The 24,443-nt window shown below is 45.2% G+C and overlaps 1 protein-coding gene across 2 annotated transcripts; it reads left to right on the forward strand.

The window, feature by feature from the left end:
- The first annotated feature begins 312 nt into the window (after positions 1-312).
- On the forward strand, positions 313-16,957 carry ATPSCKMT (ATP synthase c subunit lysine N-methyltransferase). 2 transcript variants are annotated; one of them, XM_082837024.1, is made up of 6 exons: positions 313-326; positions 6,216-6,505; positions 8,046-8,183; positions 9,684-9,734; positions 12,549-12,627; positions 16,203-16,238. In XM_082837024.1, exons 1-5 carry the CDS (start codon positions 314-316, stop codon positions 12,600-12,602), a joined length of 546 nt encoding a protein of 181 aa, XP_082693150.1. In that variant the 5' UTR covers position 313; the 3' UTR covers positions 12,603-12,627; positions 16,203-16,238. The 2 variants fall into 2 exon arrangements, with proteins under 2 accessions (XP_082693150.1, XP_082693149.1); XM_082837023.1 differs by lacking the exons at positions 12,549-12,627; positions 16,203-16,238 and adding an exon at positions 16,675-16,957.
- The last annotated feature ends 7,486 nt before the right edge of the window (positions 16,958-24,443 follow it).

The raw sequence follows: 24,443 nt of genomic DNA on the forward strand, positions 1-24,443 counted from the left end.
AGACTTATTTCTTACTAGAGACTAGTTTAACGCCGGACAGTACCTTCTGGAATCAGCGGCCTTCGGAAACTTCTATCATCCAGGAAGCTGTGGGGGGAAGTTGGAAGACACGGACGGGAACTTGAGAACCCACAAGCCAGGAGTAGATAGAAGTTCAACATTTATTAAATCTATAAAATTGACTATTTCTTGACAGTGGTTCCCAACGAGGAGCTCATTTACTTAGACCATTATTTTCTCCCTCCTTCCCACCCCGGCTCCGAGGAGATGGTAGAGTCCACTTCCTGTTTTTAAAACTACCGGAGATCTCGCGATGGAAGAAGGAGGTGAGCGCGGCCGGGCGTGATGGTGTGTTCCGGGTGCGGGCGGGGGCGCGGAGTGGGCTTCCTGGGCCTGGTGGTCAGTCAGCCGGGGTGTCAGCGGTGCAGCAGGTCCGTGTCGGCGCGGCGGGACTGGGAGCTGCGGGGCCGCTGCTCGGGCTCGAGGTCTGGGGTTCGGTGCTCAGTGCTTGTGCCTGCGGCGGTCCTGGTATCTGGCCACCAGGAACTGTTCTCAGCGTTTCAGAGCGGATAACTCACTTAATCCGGAACGGTCTTCTGAGATGTGGGCACTGGAGTCATACTGTCCGGGTGGGGATCACAGCTCTGCCACTTACTAGCTGTGTCTTTGGAGAAGTGACTTGTCTGCAAAAATGGCAATAGTAACAGTAGCATCTCTGTTTACGGCTGCTTTACGGATTCAGGGAGAACAGTGCCTGGTCCCTAGCAAGCTCTGTTTGTTTGTATTATGTGTTTGTTAAAGAGATTTGTTTGTATTTGTGTTTGTTAAAGAGATAGCCGTTTTGCACGAATACTCCAGTAACTTGCCCAGAGTTACCCAACTAGTAAGAAGCAAAATGGCCTGGCCTTGCGCTGAGAGTCCCACTCTGAAGCCCTGTGTTGTGCTGCCTCTGAAAGATCTTTTCCTGGCAACCCTATCTAAGTAATACCAGGTCCTCTGAATCCCCTCTGCTGCTTTTTCTTCGGAGTGCTGATCACGACGTAATACTTTCTAGGCTTAGAGTTATTTGTTATGGGTTTCCAGTCTCCCTGCACTCTAGCTGCTGTAGAATAGGGACTTACCCTGCTGTATTATTCCTAGCCTTTATCGGCTGCTCAGATGTTGAAATGAATGCGTGGGTTATAACATTTAACTGTGGCCTGAAAGTTAAGAACTGGCTTTGTCACTGGATGGTTGGTGGTGGGCATTTAACCTCTCCTGTTGCTTGGCCCACTTCAGTGATGCTCCGAGGACATTTTGGCTCTGGTCTCAATTCACTTTGGCTTGGCCAAGTCAGCGTTTCCTCATTCACAGTGATGAATCCTGTAATCCATTTGGTTCATTAGATTGTCTTGAAGTATAGGAAATGTCTAATGATGTCCCCTATGCAGTTTATTTCCTGTCAAAACATGGAAAAAAAGTTTTTTTCTAATGTCAATACATTCTCTATTTCAAAAAGACACAAATGACATTAGACCAGTACAAGAAAGGCTTCTTAAGGGACAAAATAATATACGTTAAAGGGACATAAAATATATGCTGTAGTTTTTCAGCCTGTATGTATATGCAGGTACACGGTGAACACCCCTAAAATATTGTGACGTTCAAATATAAACCCCACTTTAAACAAACGGCAGGTCCCAATCCCCAAAAGGCCTGTCCTTTTTTCCTGGTCTTTTTCCTTTGGCTTGAACTTGGATAAGAACCCTGTACCTTTTTGTGCCTGTGTCACTGCCACTAGCTTTGGCTGACCCAGATCTGTCACTGAAAATTGAGATTTTCAACCATTATGAGAAGTCAGTAACTAGGCAAGGCTGGAGACAACAGAAGTTCACTTTTTTGGGGTCATTTACTTTCAACAACTGGCTCCCTCCAAGTGCTCAAAAATAGCCAATGGTCCCCACAGCTCTCATGTAAAGGAATGTTGTCATGTTCAAAAGAGCACATGTGACGGAAATCTTATGTCATTTATATGACAGTAAGACTGAATCTAACATGTTCCATCCAGAGGATTAGACATTTGTAGAAGCAGTCTTGATTTTAACTTTGAATCTTTAAGGATTGGCTTTCACTGATAAAAATCAGTACATTTTTTACTGAACGGACATAGCAATATTTCGGATATATACATTGGATTTACATAGTAACTTCTTCAAAAGCTCATGCAAGTTTTTGTGACGTTGAAAGACTTTTGCAGGTCTAAAAACTTGACACAGAAGATTGAGTGATTTCATCAAGGGGTACACTGCTGCCAGTGTTGACTTTCTAAAAAACACAAATACTGTAGTGCTTTTGCACAGAAAGTTTCATCCCAGTGCATAAGAGTAAAGTACATGTTTAACCTGGTGTGCAAGGGCGCCCCCGTCCTTCCTGTTTTATCTCCCACCCCGTGCTCATCAAACTGCTCCCCCGCCTTCCATGCCTTGGTTCCAGGGTGTCCGTCCTTCTTTTGACAATGTCCCTTTTCTAATACAGGCATCCTTTGCTTTTTGAAAATGAACTTTACACCACTTTGCTTTTGTGAAAAACCTACATTAGCCCCTGTTTTCCCAAACTGAAAGGAGTCCAAAGAAGGTTTTTGCTTTCATGACAAAGGGGGAAAAGGGAACACAGCGTGCTGACTTAGTTTTGCAGGGAGCTGTCCCGGAGGCAGTGTGCACCCCGGCAGCGGGAGCAGCCCCGCCAGGCTCCTTCCCCAGAAACCACACTCAGCATCCAGCCGCCACAGCCCTGAACTGTGTCTGGGAGCATCCGTGCTTCACCTAGATTTTTTTTGCTTTAAGCCGTTTGGCTTACGAAAGATTTCATGGAAACACTCTGCTTTTGGACAGTGGGGGAAACCTGTACCCTCACGCCCTGCTCAGATTCTGTTTCTGCCGACACCTTGCCGGTTCCATCATTGGGATCAATCTTTCCTCCACCTCCTGTCGTATTCCCATGGTGTTTGGTACACGTTAGAGCATCTCTCATAACCTGCCTTGTAACTGTCTCCGCTGGGCCCCCACCACTCGCTCAGGCTAATGGGGGCCCTGAAAACCAGGAGTTCATCACATCTTTTGCTGATTAAGTTGAAGGGCCCATGTGTACACAGGTGAAACCGTTTGGGTCATCTGACTCGTGTTGGTCTAATCAACTCCCTATTGGCTTATGCTGACTAGAGAAACAATCCATCAACAGACAAGTGGATAAACAAAATGTGGGCTATCCATACAGTGGGATATTAAATATTTGGCCATAAGAAGGAATAAAGTGCTGATACATAGTACAGCATGGATGAATCTTGCGAACATTATGCTAGGTGAAAAGGCACTCACAAAAACCACATACTGTATGATTTCACTCATGAAAGTCTGCTTTCTTTAGAGACAGAAGGCAGATTTGTGGCTGCTTAGGGCCAGAGGGGCAGGGGGGAGGATGGGGGGTGATGGCTAAAAGCATAAGGGGTTCCTTCTGGAAGTAATGAAGAAGTTCTGAATTTAACTATGGTGATGGTTACACATATCTGAATCTACTAAGAACCTTTGAATTGTACACATCAGGTGGGCAAATTGTATGATATATGAATTACATCTCAATAAAGCTGTTAAAAATTATTGAGCCCCCCTGTGATAGTATTGAGAGTAATAATAATAGTGGCCAGTAGTCATCACTTTCTCTCTCGGGCTGTGCTAAGGGCTTTATATGCATTGTTTATTTAACTGACCCAATAACTCTGTAAGGATAGTATTATTTTAGAATGTTAGAGGCAAGGAAACTGAGCCTTAGCAACAACTAGTGCCACACAACCTGTTCAGTTCTGAGACTCCAGAGTTGTGTGGCTGGAATCTTCCTAACCACTGTCCTCTACAGTTGGAATGCCTGCAGGAGGATTTTACACAAGGCAGGACAGATGTGCCTTGACTTAAAAAAAAAAAAAAATCAAATGCACTTCTATTAGCATGTAAGTTCCTCCATACAATGCTGAAAAGTATAAATGAGAATGTATTTAAAACTCTTGCTTTCTATCAAACACAGTCACTTTCCTAAACTTTACTTTTACTTTACTTCCATCGCCTGCATCAGCAATAGACTTTGTTGTTGTGTCTGAACTGGTTTTCCTCCCTGACACTAGTTGTAAAACTCACTTCAGGGCACCTCGGGCAGCAAAAACAAGGCTGCAACAAAGATGCTGAGGTGGGTCAGCTCCTCCCCCCACCCCCCCAAGCAGTGACTCACAGCCGTGGGCCAGCTTCTGGTGTGTCCTGTGTTCACATTTGGACCTCACCACAGCTGTGACAGATGACCACATCTCATGGGTATGGTAGGCGGAAATAGGTCCATGTTTGAATCCCCGGACCCTGCGAGGCCGCTACCTGGGGAGCAACTTGGCAGATGTGGTTAAGTTAAGGACCTTGATGTGGGGGAATTATCCTGGCTTGTCTGGGTGGGCCACTGTGCTCACAAGGGGAGGATCCCTTTCCTATAAAGGAAAGGGGGGCAGGGCTGTCAGAGGAGGTGTCGCGATGGAAGCAGAGGTTGAGCGATGTGGGACCGGTGGCCAAGGAATGCGGGTGGCCCATCCTACCCTAGAGCTTCCAGAAGGAACACAGCACAGCCAGCCTATTTCAGACATCTGACCTCCAGAACTGTACGTTAATAAATGCGTGTTTTTATTTATTTTTTCACACACACACACACACACACACACACACACTGTATTTTATTTTTACAGGAGATAAATAGACTGACACCAAGCATTGTAAATGGATGACCACGACAAAAGCAACAATGATTGCAATTACCAAACACGAAACACACTCACACTGTGTCATAATATTGACCTTCAGTCCAGGAATCCTCCACTGTAACAGCTCCTTCACTTTGCAGTGAAAATTGATTTATATATTTTTTGCCTCTGAGTCCTTGTGGGATTTTTTTTTTTAATTCAAACAGAAAGTCACAAAAATTATAATCATCCGCATCAGCTATGCGTGTTGTTTTAACCCACCAACTTTGTGGTTATTTCTTACAGCAGCAGCAGGAGACTAACCCAGTGGGCCTTTTGTACGGCTTACTAACGCCAAAACTATGAACAGTACTGCCTTCAATGGATAAGACTCTGTTGTCGCCCCTCCTCTCACTCTCCTTTTTCCTGCAGATTCCTGTGGTTTTGGTCTTAGCGCCTCAGTGAGATCGAGAGCTGGTTCAGGGCAGCGATGGGCTTGTTCCCTGTGGGGTTCAGGTGCTGGGCACTGTTCTGAGTGCTCTTCCTGTATCCCCTTGTTTCATCCTCACAAGGATCCCATGATCCTCACCTTACAGAGGAGGAGACTGAGGTTCGGAGAGGTGAAGGGTCACAGCTCTTAGTGAGGGGCGGAGCCAGGGTCCTGACCTTGGCAGCCTCTGCAGCCGTGCCCTTCGCTCTTGTGCTGTGCTCATCATTAATCCGTTTAGAAATTAATTTCAAGTCAATTTCAACTTAAAAAACTTGAGATCCTATTAGGAATACTGTTCTAAAGGATAAACTCAAGAGGAGATAATGTAAGTTACCATTTGTTTCCTCTGTAATCAGTGACTAGAGTTTGCTATATTCTGTACTTGTGATAACATTGAAATGCTTGTTTTATTTTTTGTTCTTTGTGGATCTGCTTTAAAAATCTCCTTATTACCATATTTAGTAAAACCTGAGTTTTGTCTCCTCTGTACTTCAGAATTGAATTTGTACAACTGGATAATTGATGCCTGACCAATTTTGATGTAGAATACTTTCATCCTACTTGAAATAGGGTAATAATCAGACACTTTCATGCTTATTTCTTTATGGGGCTTTGTTCTGAACCATAAAAATATGGACTACATAGTTAATATTTGAATTAACGGATACTGATTCATAAAATACCAAATAGATTGGAACACATTGTTTTCTAAGGAAGATGCCTAGAAAAACAATCAATATGTTGGAAAGAAAAGGTTTTAGTCTTCCATGAGTATTGAATACTTTTCTGTAAAACACTTTAGTTGCTGGACTCTAGAACTCATTGTGGAATTCTACATTTGTAATTTAAATTGTATTGAGCAAAATTATCCTTTAAAAAGCATGAGTTTATTTGTCAATAAGAATTGTAAAAAAAAAAACCCACTACCTTGGATTTCCGATTTGGTGCTACATATATCTTTTCTGCTTGCTCTCAATCCAGGGACACCCCCAGAAACACTTAAAGAAGAAAGGCAGTCAGGATGTGTTCCATCTACAAGTCTTGAGGGCAACAGTTTGAAGAAAAGCAATTGGGGGTTCTTATTTACTGGCATTGTTGGGGGGACGCTGGTGGTCGTGTATGCTGTGGCCACACCGTTTATAACACCAGCCTTCCGAAGAATCTGTTTGCCTTTTGTACCTGCAACTGCAAAGCAGATTGAAAATGTTGTGAAAATGTTGCGATGCAGGAGAGGACCCCTGGTAGACATCGGTAGTGGCGACGGACGAATCGTGAGTTATGCGAAGATGTTTTAAGGTTTATGTTGTTTTAGGTTTTAAGGTTTAAAATTTCTGTTTCACATTTCTTGTAAGGCTTATGCAAAGACTTGCTAAATTGACAGCCTAATTAAAGTCATTTAATTTTGTGTTTGTTTGGCTGAACTTCTAAGCCCTCCAGCGGGATTTTGGAATTTATTTTCTCAGATTTAATTTTTCTTAAAGGTGAAAGTGCACTGTAGATCTGCCAGGTAAAAAGGAACAACTAATTTGTAACTATGAAGTTGTCCATTAAAAAACTTAGGCAGTAGAGGTGGCATAACCAGAAGAAACATGTTAAGTCATGTAGTTTGTTTTACATTTTTTGCATCGTAAATGCTTCTACATTTACCTGTATTTATACAAGTATCATAATTCCTGTGTGGTAATATTGAGTTAAATAAGGAAGAGCCAATGTGTTGAGCCCCACTTATCCAAAAATCAGACTTTCAGTGACTTCAGCTCATTGTGACCCCAGCTGGGAACCTATAAATAAAGACTTAAAGCCACTGACTGGCCAACGGTGTCCCTCGCTGGGCAAGGTGGCACCATCTTTAGGCCTCCCCCCGGATGATGAGCAGAAAGTGAGGATAGCAGAAGCATAGGCTCGTGTTCTGGAAACATTTAGTGTGGAAACCAGCAGGGTACAGCACCTTTCACTGCCCCTGCAGACGTGGACCCTGCAGTTTCGTGGTAGTGACCTGGAATAATCAGCAAGAGTGACTTGTTTTGAAGAAATCAGGGGATTATATATTAACTAAGAGGACATTTTAAAATCCAGATATGAACGCTTTACATCTCTGGATGGTCTCTTTCTGGTTTCTAAGAAAATGGCAAAGGGGCGACACTGTAGTTACTTGGGAAATTGCCGTAGATGGGACAGTTCCTTCAGGGCTGCTCCCTTGAACAGTGGTGGCAAAACAGGGTGAGCAGAGACCGCAGCCCAGCCCACCGTCTCTCTCACCTTTGGAGGCCGGGGACATTCGGCACTTGACTTTATCCTGACTCGTTCCATTTTGCTTTTACCTGTTGTCGATTTTGAGCGAACCATCTTTAAATACCAAGGAAATGTGTAATTAATTGCAGGTTCCTCACTGACCGGTTGTTCTCATTGCATGTTACAGCTAGTTCACAAAACAGTCTCCAGGCTCGCTCAGTTCGCCTGCTGCTGTTCTGTCAGTGATGGAAGGAGAAGGCAGGTTTTCAGAAACTTTTTGTCAGCCCTTCCTGGGGTGGGCCAGTCCAGAATGAATTAGGCAGCTGTCCAAAGCAAGCCTGTTCTGATGCTCAAGGTGAAATCTTCGACAGAAAAATAAGAAAACTGAGTTTAAATGGACGGGCATTACGTTGTCCACAAAGCTATTGTAACTTCAGAGCCCCACCTTTAAATGGTGTCTTGAACAAACACCTTTTGATTGGATGTTTTATGATTATAGACCATAAATAGGAAGTTTTCATATCATTTGACTATGTGAGTTGATGTTTTTCTTATTTTGAACATGGCCTCTCCCCACAGGTAATAGCAGCTGCAAAGGAAGGATTCACAGCTGTGGGTTATGAATTAAACCCCTGGCTCGTCTGGTACTCCCGATACTGCGCTCGGCGGGAAGGGGTGCAGGCATCGGCCAAATTTTACATCTCAGACTTGTGGAAGGTAAGTAAGGCAGAGGATGGTGCTAGGAAACTCCACCCCCAAACTTTATAATTCATGATTAGTATGACTGAAAACTGAAGATGTATTAAAAGAAGAAATATAAGTGTATATTTCAGCATAATGAAATGTGAACAGCTTTTAAATTGATACATTTTACAAATCAACACTACTTTAGAGTAGAAACTTCAGGTTTATAACTTATAGGTCATGTGAATACTAACATTTTATTTACTCAATTTAAAAAGTTCTCATTTCTATTTATTATGCAGTGATAAGATTTTGATCTCTTTTGGAAGTCTTATGCATCGTAATATAGGCATTAACTTGTTAGTGTCATTCTTGGTAAATAGTAGGGGTGTGTGTGTTTGTATGTGTGTATGTGTGTGAGTGTGTTTATTTGTGTGTATATGTATGTGTGTGTGAATGTGTGTTTGTGTGAGACTGTTTATGTGTGAGTGTGTATATGTGTGTTTGTGTATGTGTGTATATGTCTGTGTATGTGTGTATGTGTGTGAGACTGTATATGTGTGAGTTTGTGTGTGTCTGTGAATGTGTGTATTTATGTGTGTGTACATGTGTGTTTGTATATGTGTGAGTATGTATATGTGGTTTATGTGTGTGAGTGTGTATATGTGAGTGTATGTGTGTGAGTGTGTATGTGTGTGTGTGTGCGTGTATGTGTATACATACCTAGAGAGAGACAGAGATGGTGCAGGAGAAAAGAAGGGATCCACCAACCATGCTGTGATGGTTCCTTCATGTCTTCATAAAGCACAAGATATTTCTAAGTTTACTTGTTCTCTAAAAAGTGCCCTGTAATTTTGCTTTAGGAATGTTCCATAAAATGCTTTTTCTTAAATAACAATTTCCCATTGTAATATTGTCATCAGTAGCTTATAAAAATTCACTCGAGTTTTATTCTGTATATATGTAAATGATCTCTCCATAGAGTAAATAAAACTTTTATTGGGCACTAAGAATTTTGACTGGCGAAGCACTTTTTCCCCCAGTTTTCCAACTAAAGACCATTTCATTGCATCTTTTACTTAGTATTTCAGAGAAGAGGAAGGGGGCTAGAATTCTAAGGATGGCTCAACAGGAAAAACAGGTGGTTCTGAAATCCCTTGAGCTCTTGCTAAGCTCGTTTGGTGGAGAGTGGAGTAGAAAGTGGGCCAGGGGTGCAGACGGCCCGGGCTACCTGGATGAGCACCAGTGGTCCCTGGATGAGTCACTGCCTTTCTGACAGTTGACCCCGGGCGGCCCTGCATGGAGTGGCTGTGAAGATGAGATGAGATAACTTAGGGGAAACTTTTGGAAAACTGTAACAGATGAACTAACACGGGCGAAAGTGTGAATGTGGGAAATCTTAAAAAGGACCACTCTTTGCGAAAACCCACTGTTGGGTGAAATGGGAAATTGCTACTCATTTTGAAATAAAACTTAAGCTAATGTATGGCTTTCAAAAATTAATCTGTGAATTGTTTTTTCCCTCCCCTTTAGGTCACTTTTTCGCAGTACTCAAATGTTGTTGTCTTTGGCGTGCCCCAGATGGTGAGTATGCACTCTCCTGCCCCCTGCGTGTTTGGTTCTAGGTTATGAGGGGGCTTCCAGCCCGAACAGACCACCTATCTCAGGCCTGCTCCCCCATGTGCAAAATGACAGCCTCCCAAGATTCTGAGGGAACATCGGATTTTAGATCATTGGTTTAACAAAGTACTTCAGGGCCCTAGAAGATTAATCATAAAAGATCCAGTCTTGTAGTTTAAAACTTTTGCCTCAGATAAAGGTCTCAATGATCTACCTAAGCCCTAAAAATTCCAGTCTGAAAACTGCTTTATGAGCTCCTGGTGTCTAATATGGGTGGATATTTTCACGTTCACTCACTTATATTCTGCTGAAATCACTTGGGAAAGTTAAGGGGATGTTCCCTTGGAGTTGATCATTCCTTGGATTTTGCAGTGAGATGATTTTCAGGGTGCATGAGCATTGACTAGTTTCAGCTGACCTCAGTTGACTGATTTGTATTGAACTCTGACTCTGTACTTTCACAAGTGAAAATGCTGCCGCATCAGACTGAAAATGATCCTAAATTTAGCCTTTGGAAAGGTGACCAGAATGGGATGCTTTCATTGTAATTGTTGGTTTACAGACCATAGTAAGAAATCCCCCTTCACTTTTCAAAGTATATAATTGTAGCCATAATAATCTTGGTAAAATTGGATGTTTGCTGAAATGCCACTGTATGACTGGTATGGTTTTTAATTAAAAAAAAAAAAGAAATTTACTTTTTTTGTTGTTATGCCTTCTTATTCATACCTTACTTTTTGTTTAAGATGTGTCAACGCTGGAGAAGTTTTGTCTTACTATTAGGACTTTCAGTGCGATGCCATTTTCTTTAAAAAGTCTATTTAGAAGTGCTTTTGTTAGATATTCTTGAAAGTGACAGGAATTTATATGTTCATAATTCTTAGCAAGCCTAAAATTAAGATGAAACCTCCGCATCTACACTTCTGTTATAGAAATGAAAAGAGGTAGAAAGGCATGATCCCTGGTTATTAAAAGAAAAGAAAAAAAACTATTTAGGCTCATAGAATTGCTATGGAATTTGATGGTTATTTCCTACTTATTGTGAAGTTTGGGCATTCTTTTGGAATAATTAGCATTTTGGGGCAAATAACTTTAATTTGAAATCTGTACTTTCTAAAAATAGAAAGTTGCTGTTTATTCCTCACTGTCTTGAGAGGCCCCGTGGTGGCCGCAGCAGCTGTGTCCCAGTGGGGGGCAGCAGTGGCCTTTGCTGGGCTCTAGTTCCTTGTGCTTCTAACCACTTCTGTAGTCAGTTTTGGGAGCTGTTCACTCAAGGGAAATAAGAGTGTGTAATTTTGATGAATACTGTTACGATTATTGTCCATTCTTCTGTACATAGAGAAATCTTAAATAAGGAACTTGCAGCATTTCACTGTTCCCAGAAAAAGGGAGCAGGTGAAATACATGAGGCACCCACTTTCCCTGGGTTAAGAGGGATTCAGCCAACTTGGAGTCTTCCATGCAGGGGGATCGATCGGGGTACAGGGCCCAGATGGCTTCTGTGGGTCTGGGGGCCCTGGTTTCCGGGTGGAGGGCCCTGCTTTCCCCCTTGTCAAGCTTTGCCTACGTGGAGGCAGTGAGCGGAGGGGAGAGCTCCCAGGGGACTCACGGGGCCGGGTCGGCCCTCTGCGGGTCGTGTGAGCGCTGGAAAGTTCTTCAACCCGTCTGGGCCCCATCATGCCATTTTCTGTTAATAGAATGCATTTCCCTGGCCAGTTTCCTGGCAGTGGCTCGGTGGCTGGACAAAGCCAGCATGGCAGGAAAGGTTTCCAATGGCAACTGAAGCACACAGAGGCCGCGAGAAGCCAGAGGATGCTTAGGGAGCTCCAGAGGTGGGGACCCTGGTGTTACACATCCTCACTCTGCTCCTGGTACCGGGCTGGTGCTTCCTAGCAGCTCTGTGCAGTGGTAGCTCAGATGAGAGCGGCCCTGACCTTTGATCCTGGGTGTGTGTCCGGCGTAGCAGGGGTAAGGGTGCCAGTGGACCTGGCAGGCCAGTGCTAGGATGGTAAACAGCCGCACTTAACACAAGCTCATGCCCCAAGAGTGTCTTTTTGGAATGTGGGACAGATCGGTTGTGTCCTTGTTGAAAACCCTTCTGTGACTTCTTGCTACCTGAAAGCAGTGAGGGTAAGGCCCGGCCCTCCACATGGCCCGAGCGGTCCTGCTTCCGCCAGCCCTCTGCACACCAGCTCCATCCTTCTCTTGCCCTTAAACTGCACCGTGTGGGGTTGTGTGTGTCCTTCCCTCTGACTTCAGTGCCCCCAGCTCTGGGCCTGGTTAGGGAGCGTCTGCTCAGCACTCGCAGGTCGGATGTCTTTTCCTTCGAGGAGCCATCCCTGATCGCCCTGTGAGACAAGCCCCAACACCCCCGACTTCCAGAGCCCTTTCCTCTCTCTGAGGACACATGGCCGCACGTTTCCTTGTGCGATGGCTTTGGTGCTGTCGGCCATGGGCACCGCGCATGTGAGCTCAGGAGCAGGGCGGACCTGTCGTCCTCGCTGCCAGACCTCCAGCTCAGCAGCACCCGGCCCAGTGATGGCCCAGGAAACGTGTGTCAAACGAACGGATGAATATCGTATAAATACACGCATTAAGTACACTCTTCCAGTGGGCTATTAAGTTTCGTAACTTCAGAGGGTGACTCCTTTAATTTTAGTTATGAATCCTGTTATGACTTGAAGAATGAAAATACTATCATCATGTTCTGATCAAGAAACATGGTTCATGACCGAATCATTTATCGTTCATTCATTCATTCAACAAGTGTTTATTCAGGGCCCACTAAGCACCAGACCCTGTTCTGCTCGCTTGGAATACTTCAGTGGATGAAAAAGAAAAGCATCCCCGCCCCAAGGTATTTATACGCTGGTGGGGAGAGCAGGTATTCAGTGAGATGTCTGTGTACTGACAGAATGTGTCGTACGATAAAAGGGGGCCAGTGCCGTGGGGCTAACTGAAGCGAGAGAGGGACGGGGCAGAGACTGTCCTGAAAAGGGGACCCGTGGAGGCGAGGGGGGAGCCGTGTGGCCGGGTGGTCGGGAAGAGCGGTCCAGGCAGAGGAACAGCCACTGCGAAGGCAGAGGCGCTGAGGGGTGTGTGCCTGCAGGTTCCAGGAGCAGCAGGGAGGTGGGCGGGAGGAGGGGAGCAGGGGAGAGAAGAGACAGGGCTTGGGCGGGAAGGACACAGGCTGCCATGGGGAGCAGATGGGGAGGAGCCAGGGGACGGGGTCTGAGCTCTGGCAGGCATCTGGGCCATCGATGGAGCAGCTGGTGAGAGGTGGTCCAATTCTGGATGCGTCGTGAGGAGAGAACCAACAGGGTGAGCAGGCAGATCCAGTTGGGGGCACGAGGGAGGAAGGAGCCCAGGGCGGCCCGAGATGTTTGGCCTGAACTGCTGGAGTTTGCTGAGCCCGGAAAGGTGCAGGCAGAGTGCGCAGGGACGGGAGGGGAGACCAGGAATTCCATGTGGCCTGTGCAGTCTGGGACGCGTGTGGATATGTCAGGTGGGCGGCGGTGGATGCCAGGAGTCTGGGGCATGGGAGGGAGGGCTCGTGGGACATTAGTGCCAGGAGTTGAAGCCAAAGAGTGGCTGAGGTCACCTGGGGAGGGGCCGGAGCCGTGTAAGGCCTGAGCCTTGACCCCCAGCAAAGGACTCGAGGGGAGGGGGAGGGGGAGGGGAGGGGGAGGGGGAGAGCAGGTGTGTATGTGGGTTACTCCAGAAGCCAAGAGAAGCCCGTTCCAGGGAGGAGTGACCAAGCGGCTTGGAGCTGCAGGTGCACTTCTCTAATGTGTCTTACGCCTTTGAGCTGGTTTCAACTTATGTTTAAAGTTTTGAAGATGTAATTAGAATACGATGAGTTCGTGTCACTTTGAAACGTGTAATTGTATGAATAATTTTGAATTTCATTAGGCGGACGTGGCACATCATGGCTTCTCTTTGTGTATGATATCAAGACCCAGGTTTGTTGCATATTTATGTGTAATTTAGTCAGTTAATTTCTTATGATTGAAATAGTGCCTTTCATTTGTACGTTTATCTTGACTTAGCATATGACAGTCATTTGGAAATAAAAGATCTGTAAAAGAGAAAAGAAGAATGGTAATGTGAATAAATTTATAATTGTCATTTCTGTGAACAAAATTACCATAAGAAACATCTGATATTTTGGAAAAACACATATTGTCCTATTCTTTGCTTATTTAATTTTTTCCTTCAAGGAAGAAAACTCTTCCTTTTTTTATTTTTTAAAAAAGCAATCTTTTACTAGCTGTTAAAAGAATGGAAATATTCCATCCTTAATGGAATTTATTCTTTGTTATCTTGGTATTGATTCTAATGAAGAATCAGAATTCTGGCTCACTGCAGCCATAGGTCAGGTTAGAGGAGTTTTTCCAAACCTTTCTTTAAAGATATATAGGTGAAGAATAAAATCTTCCTAGAAGCCCTATTGATTTGTTCATCTTGATTTAATTGGTTACTTTTAAAGGGAGTAGGTTTTGCTCAGATCTTGGTTTCTAAATATTGTTTCTCACTCAGAGGAACCGGGAATGTTTGAGAAACGGCTGATTCCGGGGCTGGGAAGGGAAGATACAAAAGCCTGGAACATTTTGTTGAGCCCAAATAGCAGGAGGTGCTCAGAATGTTTGATGGGGCACATCGACAGGAGAGAGAAGCCAGCTTTAGGGAGTTCCCAGTGGCCAAGCTGGGACAATTTGTGTGCTAGAATAAACAAGGACGATGGTGGGTTGTAACCCATTGAACGAAGTGAGAATCCAGGAGTTCACACTTACAGTGATGGAGAGACAGAGGCGAAAGCTATTCCTCCACGTTTTGACTGTCGATCTGGGAGGAAGGATGGAATTAGCAAATTGCCACTTTCAGTCCTTACAGTAAAACTTGACTCAGGCAGAATCATCAGGAATGCTGCATTGAGTGGGGCAGCTGGATGAGTAATAGGACATTTGCATCTTCTCGAGGCGTCTACCCGCAATTGCTTACCCATTGCAAAGGAGCAGTAGTAACCAAACTGGAGACACCAGAAAGCTCCTTGACTGAGTGGTACGTCACCCTCAAAGCAGGAGGACCCCATGGACTCGGGACCGTGGAGCCCTGCAAAGTCCACAGCCCCGCTCGTGGGGCGTTGCCAAGGACGCGCGCACCGAGTCATCATGAGCCCGTGTCAGAGGGATGCCCGGTAAATAACTGGCCTGTGTTCTTTCTTTCTTTTTTTTTTTGCGGTATGCGGGCCTCTCACTGTTGTGGCCTCTCCCGTCGCGGAGCACAGGCTCCGGACGCGCAGGCTCAGCGGCCATGGCTCACGGGCCCAGCCGTTCCGCGGCATGTGGGATGTGGGATCTTCCTGGACCGGGGCATGAACCCGTGTCCCCTGCATGGGCAGGCAGACTCTCAACCGCTGCACCACCAGGGAAGCCCTGGCCTGTGTTCTTAAAGGAGGTTATTGTCGTGAGAGACTAAAGGAGGCTGAGGAACCATTACAGCTCCATGCAGTGTGGGAGCCCGGCTGTGGGACAATGTGAAGGACATTACTGGGACATTTGACAAAATTGGGATGCTATTGGAATTATTATTACTGGAATACAATGTTAAATTTCCTGAATTTGATAATTGTGCTGGGTCTCTTTCTTAGAAAACACCGAAGTATCAAGGAGTAAAGGGCCATGTTGTATGCGACCTGTTCTCAAGTGGTTTAGAAAAAATGTTCAGAGAGAGGGGAAGAGAACAATAAGACAAACTTAAAAATTGGTGAACCTGGGTAAAGGAATACAGGAGTTCTTTGCTCTATTCTTGCAACTTTTCTATAAATTTGAAATTATTCCAAAATAACAAAGGAATAAAGTAGAAAAGATGTTTTTAGGAGGTGAAGGTGGTAATATAATTTTAGGACCTGAAGATAAAATTTTAAGCAGCTGTTAATTTGCTGACGTAATTACAATGTCAGTACTCTTAACAAGCAGTAAAACTCCTCCTTCACAGATAGATTAGTAATAAAATTATGCAAAAGTGATAAATAAGAGGATTTTATTTTTTATAAGTTATGTTGACTATCAAGAAATTAATTATCAGTGTATTATGGATGCATTTTTAAAAACTATTAAATAGCGGGCTTCCCTGGTGGCGCAGTGGTTGAGAGTCCGCCTGCCGATGAAGGGGACACGGGTTCGTGTCCTGGTCCAGGAAGATCCCACATGCCGCGGAGCGGCTGGGCCCATGAGCCATGGCTGCTGAGCCTGCGCGTCCGGAGCCTGTGCTCCACAACGGGAGAAGCCACAACAGTGAGAGGCCCGCGTACTGCAAAAAAACCCCCCCAAAAAACAAAAAAAAAACTATGAAATATTTCATCATATTTCAAGTTGGTAGAATGTGTATATTTTTTCATGGTCTAATTATACCATTTTTTGTTGATTTTAGGTGCTGTTGATTTTAAGATGTACCATTGCTGTTGGGAAAGAAAAAAAATGTTGCCAATTATAATTCTAAGACAATGTCAATTGTACGATGTATCCTTATTTCAGACATGTTAAAAATGTGGAAAAAGATAAATAATTGAGACAGGTAGATTGAAATGTTTAGGTAGGTAAATAATTTAAGGCTGCTTCTCACATTAATTACTGCCACATCGTGATTTTAGTCAGGAAAGTGGAACTCTGTGATACACATCTGCTATAAATGGCAAATTTTATAATTGATACTAGAATATTCTTATAACTGTTGTTCATGTGACTTCTGGATTATTTGATGATGTATTTATGCCCAGGAGTGATATTTTTACAATCAGTAATTTTGCACAGGCTTTTTTCAGGGATGCAGATACAAAAGGACATTGAGAAATCATTTCCTCCGACTATCCGCTCACTGAAATGATGGCTGTCGTTCTCCACAGATGCTGCAGTTGGAGAAGAAGCTTGAGCTTGAACTTGAGGACGAGGCTAGAGTCATTGCTTGCCGGTTCCCCTTCCCACACTGGACCCCGGCCCAGGTCACAGGGGAGGGGATAGACACCGTGTGGGCCTACGATGCCAGTTCTTTCAGGAGAAGTAAGAAAAGGCCCTGAAGATCCGTGCATTTCCAGTTGGTCATTCAAATATAAACTTTATCCAGAGAGTTTTCTAAAGTGTTGGGGGTCTTTGATTTTATAGAGACTTAAGGCTGTGTCTTCAGCAAAGAGGATATTTTTCCTTGTTATGGAATGAGAAATTATGATTGCTTTCTTTAACTTTTGGAGAAAATAAACAGAAGTTGAGAACAGCAGGTAGATTTAAAGCTCCTTTCATGGTGTGTTCAAAACAAATGTGCTTACTGCTTTTCATGCACTCAGGTGTGTGAAAATATGGATGAGCTATGGTCATGTTGATGGGTGGGAGAGATGTCAGCAGCTTTTCACATTATAAAGAACATGCTTTAATGCCACAGATGAGAAGAAACAATTTAAAAGGAGGGAATGCATTTGTAAATGTTTGCAATTTCCTGTAACTTTATTCACACTTGAGATTTATCTCTTTTTTTCCTGTACTATGTCAAAATTAATTTTCTGAAGGATTTAGAGAGGTATTTATATATATATATAGTTTTTAAATTTTTTTTTAAAATTTAATTAATTAAGTTATTTATTTATTTTTGGCTTGTGTTGGCTCTTTGTTGCTGCACACAGGCTTTTCTCTAGTTGTGGTGAGTGGGGGCTACTCTTCGTTGTGATGCGTGGGCTTCTCATTGCGGTGGCTTTTCTTGTTGTGGAGCACGGGCTGTAGGCGTGTGGGCTTCAGTAGTTGCAGCAGGCAAGCTTAGTAGTTGTGGCTTGTGGGCTCTAGAGCACAGGCTCAGTAGTTGTGGCGCATGGGCTTAGTTGCCCCGCGGCATGTGGGATCTTCCCGGACCAGGGATCAAACCCGTGTCCCCTGCATTGGCAGGCAGATTCTTACCCACTGCTCCACCAGAGAAGCCCAGTATTTATATTTTATAACACTTATTAGGAGTAATTTGTTCCAAAGTTAGTGGATTACTGTATTTTGTTGAATCTAAGCTGTGCATGTGTGTGTAAATGTGTGTCTATAAATACACATTTTAACATGTCTGAAATTGTGATGTACCTTCCAGTTGATGGTGTCTTATCACTGTAATTGGCAGTGCTGTACTTCATGATGTAGTTGTATGTCACCCACCATAGACAGAATCTCAGATATGATGAACTCTGGTATCAGAGAAGACACAAGGTATAGTGGAGTAGTTGGTATGGATTTAATAGTAAAATAAACAATCCTGAGCTTTGGTGTAAGCCAGACCTGGGTTCAGATCCTGCTTCCTCATTAGCAGGGATCTTGGACAAGAGGCTTTCCCTTGGTTTCCTGAGCAGCCCTGTCATTGGGATAATGATACACTGAATAGGGGCCTGGGGACCGATCTGTAAAACTCATGGCACAAAGCCCGTGGCCTGTAAGTGGCGTTTATTATTTTAGACACTAAAGAAAAGCTTGTTCACAGAAGTTGCAGATTATTTCTGCTAGTCACTTCTTTATTTTATGAAAGCAGCCATTTATTTAATATTTCTCATTTATGAGAAGAGACTTGACTGATTTAGATAAAGACAAGTTAAGGAAAACCTCTGAATGTGAGTAGACAAGCTTCACATATCTGAAAAATTAATATTGAATGGTGGTTGAATAATCCTTGTGTATCATGGAAAATAAACTCCCAATTATATACCTGAAATCTAAATACCAAAGCATTTTAAGAGAGATTTGATATAAAGTGAGATGGTTTGCATCTTTAACTAAACTGATAAAAATATGATCAATTTGATAATCTTCATTTTAGTGAGGAGCCACTGTGGACTCATTCATTCATTCAGCAAATGGTTATTGAGTGTCTGCTGTATAATAAGCTTTTCCGATTCAATGGTTAATGACATGCAAGTTCCTGAATCTTTATGGGATTTGTGTTCTAGAAGAGAAACAAACAGGTGAGTGAATGTCACTGTGTGTGAATTCTCTGGAAGAGGTAAACAGTGGGTGGTGTAGAGAGAAACTGTGTGTCTGGGGTGAGGGGCTGGGATGTTGGGGACATTTGTCAGGTTTTTAGCTGTCACCATCCATCCGTTTCCCAATAGTCCCTGATTTCCTTACGAAGAACAAATTCTTTCTCGCTGTGTGTAGTTTTGGTGTCTTCCCCTTGCTGCCACCTTCCATTCCAGCCAGACCTGTAACTTGGCTGGGTGCATCTGGAGAGGGACCTCTCGTAGCTCCCTGCCAGGAGCGGGGGGTGGGCAGAGGCCGGGTTTTGTGGAACCTTGGAGGTATTCCATAATTTCCTAGACATATTCCTGCTGGACTTGTAGAGGCATCAGGCTATCTGCAGAGTCATGTATGACTTGGCTGTTTTGGGGGTTCCTCCTTTAGCTTCCTGAGAATTAGATGATGCTTGGTCCTGCAACCTTAGAGAAAAATGGACCGTTTCGTAGAAGTTCTGTGATTCATGGCATCTGCAGGGTCTTTAATTGATTTTTAGTTCCTAGGTTAAGGATACTGATCAAATTTGCAAACAACATGAGGCAGGGAATGAGAGCTGCTATATTTGATGTCAAAAATGGGATTCAAAAAATGTCTATACAGATTGAAATCAGAGGCAAGTGCTAACCTGATAAAATTTAAAGTTAAAAAAAACAGTAGAAATACAGCTTAGGGTTCATGTAGCATAACAGGAGGCTTTGTGAACAGACCTGGAGGTTCCATTAACACTCAGGTGCTCAAAGACTTGAGCACATTTCCATCTGAACGAATCTTTCTCTGGAAGCATGGCCCCAGGATTGCAATGCTTGTGTTCCCCAGGTGTGCCAGGTGGGCACCTCATCAGACCCTCAGCCAACTCTGGCATTCAGACTTCTCGAAATGCTTAGCTCCACCAACTGCACATGAAACCAAGTTTAGAAGATGTAGGAAATGAGACTCTTCCACATACATTGTTCACCGTTGCTGGGAGACGGCATACACCAGGACAGGTGATAGCCAGAATAAAAAAAATGTAAGATTCCTGATATTTAAACCACGCAACTGGATACTACCCCACTGCCAAAGTACTTTCCCTGATGGCCAAAATTATTAAAGACCTGCTGTGAAGAATTCAGTGTCCTCAAGTCCAGGAGTCTCCTAAGCTTGTGCTAGTATATGTATTTCCTAGCTTAGCCCTGGCCGAGTGCATTCCAGAAAAGACCTTTAAGCCGTTGCAGAACATACGACAGGAGTCTACTTAAGTCTCGACAGACAAGAAGCACATCCCTTGGTTGTGTGGTGTGGCTCGTTGCCCACTGCGGCCCTAGTGTGATCAGCCCTTTATTAAGATGTTGGGGTCGTGTGGGCCATGGTGGAGTATTCCTCACCTGGTCTGGACAGCAAAGTTTGCTGACCCAGGCAGCAGGGGGTGCCAGTAGACCAGCCAAGGGGGTGTGCAGACTCTGCTCCCTCCTGCCCAACAGCCATCTCCCCTCTCCTTGGTGACAGGCACCAGTTATCCAGGTGTCAGACGTTGATGAGTTCAGGGAACGTGGGCCCTGCCTGTTGTCTGATCCCATCCCCTGGGCGTCAGGATGGGCTATGGGCAAGTAATCCAGTTTCCTCCAGTGAGGTTGGAGGGTCCATCCGCTAGCAACTTCGGGAAAGGTTTTGCGGCAGTAACACCTGAAGTTTTAGCAGCCATTTTGCAACCACTGGGGAAAAAATGAAGATGAAACCCAAGATACTGAGGCTGGAGGAGCAGAAAGAAGGAAAGACTCTGGGTCTTTCTTTGATGACGCACTGAGTGGCTGAACCGACCTGGAGCCTCTGACTTCAAGACATCTTGTGTGGTGAAGTGATAAAACCATGTTGTTCTTAAGCTGTTTTTACATGGGTGCTGTGTTATTTGCACCCTCAGCAGCCTGACGGAGACAGGAGGGTTGAGGCTGCATTGGGGCGAGAGGTGCCCGGCAGTGTGAATGAGCCCACTCCCCCCGTCTGGAGGGCCCTGGAGGAGGTAACACCTGCTAGCGAGGTTGGAAGGTATGTCTGGAGTGTCCCAGAGAGACGGCGAGCTCCCAGGAGCAGGGAAGCCTGCTCCCAGAGTGGTGTTTGGGAACTCTTTACCAAGTCAAGGGGGCTGTGAACTTGGACGTGGCCTTCACAGTGACATCCGAGGAGAGCATCCTGTCCTTGGGGACACGGGCAGGGATGAGTAATAGCAGAGCTTCAGCTGTATCCCTGCCCCAGGGAGTTCTGTAGGGGGAGAGATGATTTCTCAGGATGGGAAAGGAATTAGAAAAAGGAAGAAATCACCTTAGACTGCCTTTCTTGACAGGTAGGGTTGCCAAGTAGAGGAGCTGTGTTATGGACTGCACGTTTGAGTCCCCCAAAATTCCTGTGTTGAAATCCTAACCCCCCCCCCACAGTATGATGGTATCAGGAGGTGGGGCCTTTGCTTTAGGTCATGAGGGTGGGGCCCTCATCAACGGGATTAGTGCCCTGATAAAAGAGACCCCCAGAGAGCTCCCTCACCCCTTCTACCACGTGAGGACACAGCGAGAAAAGGGCCATCTGTGAACGAGGACGCAGGCCCCCACCAGACTCTGGATCAGCCAGCGCTTTGACTTTGGACTCCCCAGCCTCCAGAACTGTGAGAGGTAAATGCTTGGTGTTTAAGCCCCCCAGTTAGAGCAGCCCGGGCTAAGACAAACTGGTACTTAAGAGAGCCATGCTTGGCACTGCCCAGACTTGTCCGGGCCCTAGCCAGCATTCCCTTAGCTCTGATGAGGAAAGGAAGTTAAAGGGAGCTAAGCTTCAAGAGGACTCTCCCACGTGCCGGCTGTGAAGGGCAGCAAACCATCCCGCTGACCTGATGGTCAGGACTGAATAGGCTCCAGAAGTTCTACTGGGCCGTTGGAGGGTGTGGTTGGACCATGCTCGCAAAGGAGGCCTCCCCGGGAGGGGTCTCCTCTCCAGGTCTCCCCTCCAGGCTCACACGGGGGAAGCTTTTGGCAGTTTGTCCCTAAACTAACATGGGTGATGTAAAAAACTAGAATTAGAAAAGGGAGCAGAAGAAACTGCATTGATAAGCAGAGTGACTTATAGATGGTAAAGGGTCCTGAAAAGACATCCTAAGAGGCACAGAGTGGTTGTGATGTTTATCCTGGGTGAGAGACGGTTCGGAGGAAAGAGCTTTCAGCTTTTGAAGGGCTGCCAAGCAGCAGCAGAAAGGAAAGTGATAACACGGCTGTGTGCCTGGGTTTCCATGCACTGGAACTGTCCGGTTCTCATCCTCAGGGAGGTGGCACCGTCTTTACTTATTTTTCCTTTTTTAACCAAGGGGCGGGTGGTGGTGTGTCATCATTAACTTGCTCAGTTACAACCTGACCCGGAGGCGCAGGGTCTTACTACACTTGGCTGCTTCCCTGCAATTCGACCTGTTCTGTGGCTCTGGGGTGTGAACTGGGGTCATTGGGTGGGTGCCAGAGGGACGTGATGTTCACCCTCAGGATGAAGTACAGTCCTAATAAAGTCATTTAAAGTCAAAATGTGTTGCCTCTGGACCTGGTGAGTCCCTTGTCACTGGAGATGCTGGAGCAGAGGCTGGACAGCCACTTGGTGGGGATATTGCCGAAGGGATCCTTCCACAAGCAGGCTGAGTCCTAAGACTTGAAATGATGATGAGTTTTCCCATCTTAACGGGGCCGCCAACCTCCGGGGGTCTGGGAGGCATCACAGCAGCCTTCAGCGGTGAAGACCAGTCACACAACTGCAGAACTCAGCATCCCCAAACACAAGGAGGCTATGATTTGCTAACAAGGTAGTTGAAGTACTGGGGTGCAGATGAGTGAAGAGAAACATATCAGGACTCCAGCTGAGAAATGTGTAGGACCAGAGAAGGAAGTTGGAATCTATAACCCCCCCGCCAAGGGCTCAGCTGGAGAGAACACACTTGTGTTCCCTGGGTCCTGATTAAACCAGGGGACTGTTTTTGAAGACTCTGGTGGAAATAGGTCACTAACGGTGCCTCATTCCCTTCTGACACTGCCTCACCCATAACCTTGTCCCCGGAGCAGCCTTCTGAGGACCAGAAGCCCCCGACCCTTCTCCAGTTTGTCGGCCCAGGTTTGGACATCTGGTGCGGCTGGCGGATAGACGCGAGCTGAGAGCTACGGGATTCGGTGTTGAGAATTTTAACTGGAGAACAGAAGAATTGGGAAAATCTTAGTGGAAGTTAAAGTTATGAAGTTGAGGCCAGAGGAACTTGGTGTGAGAGACGAGAGCCAGGTTTCTCTCTGGGTCAAGGGCTCCGTGCAGGGGCCAGGCCATGGTGCTGGGGACATGGAGGGTGGGACCCCCTGCCAGGTGCCTGCCCCCACCCGCCGGGTGGCAGGAGGACCTGTCACTGTCCCTGGAACGTCTCAGCTGCCTCTTCATCAGAGGAGTGTCCTCTTCCTTGAAGAGCTCCATTTAGGAACTAGGTTATTTTGGACGAATGAAAATACTACTCATCATAGCAGGTATTAAACAGGAGGAGCTCTTTTTTCCCAAAGACGGTGCAGGTCATATACTTAAATGGAAAAAGATGGATATTTGTATAAATGTAAGAAAATCTCCATCTAAATAACACAAAGTTTTTCGCTCAGGTAGAAAACTTTAGTCGTCCAGGATCCTATCGGGCAGGACTCCTCCCTTCGGAGTGAAGTGTTGCTGTAATAAGGACGTGTTACAGTTGTATTGGAATTGGTGCACTCGTGACCCAGTGGACTGATGCAAATGGAATATGAGCAACAAAAACCATATGCCTGGGCTTCCCTGGTGGCGCAGTGGTTGGGAGTCCGCCTGCCGATGCAGGGGACGCGGGTTCGTGCCACGGTCCGGGAAGATCCCACATGCCGCGGAGTGGCTGGGCCCGTGAGCCATGGCCGCTGAGCCTGCACGTCCGGAGCCTATGCTCCGCAACGGGAGAGGCCACGACAGTGAGAGGCCCGCGTACTGCAAAACAAACAAACAAACAAAAACCATATGCCTTTTCCAGGTGAGGGAGATTAGATGTCTTAACTCTTTCTCATTTAATATTATGGTGTGAACGTTATCCGGAAGGATGGATAAAACAGTAGCTCATCGATCACTAGGTTTAATTCAAGGATTCGAGGGAGGAATCAAGTGAGTTTTCTTCTCCGTAATATTGTAGGATGAGCAGTTGGGCAGCTGTGTCAGAATAATTTCACAAAACTCCATCTATATCCCAAACTCCGTGGATACGTTCGTTTGGCGAGGTCTTGTACGATTGGCTATAAATATAGCTTTGCGGTATTGTCCGTGGGGAACGTGACAGCTGAAGAAGGGGCGGCGTGTCACAAGACATTAGGCGAATGCCCGTACCGCATAGCTGGGAGTCAGCAAAATCCTAAGGCAAGTTCACGAAGCTGTTGCTGTTCCAGTGATCTTCCCTTTACCTCCCCCTGCACTGACCTTGTCCCAGGCTCTTACCCTTTACCCCTTTACCTTTTTGGTTTTTGCACATTTTTTCACACTTTAACATTTAAAAAAATTTTTTTGAAGTATAGTTGATTTACAATGTTGTTTTAGTTTCAGGTGTACAGCAAAGTGATTCAATTCTACATATATGTATTTTTCAGATTCTTTTCCTTTATAGGTTATT

This window comes from Leucopleurus acutus (genome assembly GCF_964270905.1).
Source record: "Leucopleurus acutus genome assembly, chromosome: 3".
Lineage (NCBI taxonomy): Eukaryota > Metazoa > Chordata > Mammalia > Artiodactyla > Delphinidae > Leucopleurus > Leucopleurus acutus.

Bases quoted from the DNA above. Each gene is read 5' to 3' on its own strand.
- ATPSCKMT (XM_082837023.1), top strand. The intron at 8,184-9,683 runs GTAAGTAAGGCA...CCTCCCCTTTAG, and splicing joins ACATCTCAGACTTGTGGAAG to GTCACTTTTTCGCAGTACTC. The intron at 9,735-16,674 runs GTGAGTATGCAC...CGTTCTCCACAG, and splicing joins TCTTTGGCGTGCCCCAGATG to ATGCTGCAGTTGGAGAAGAA.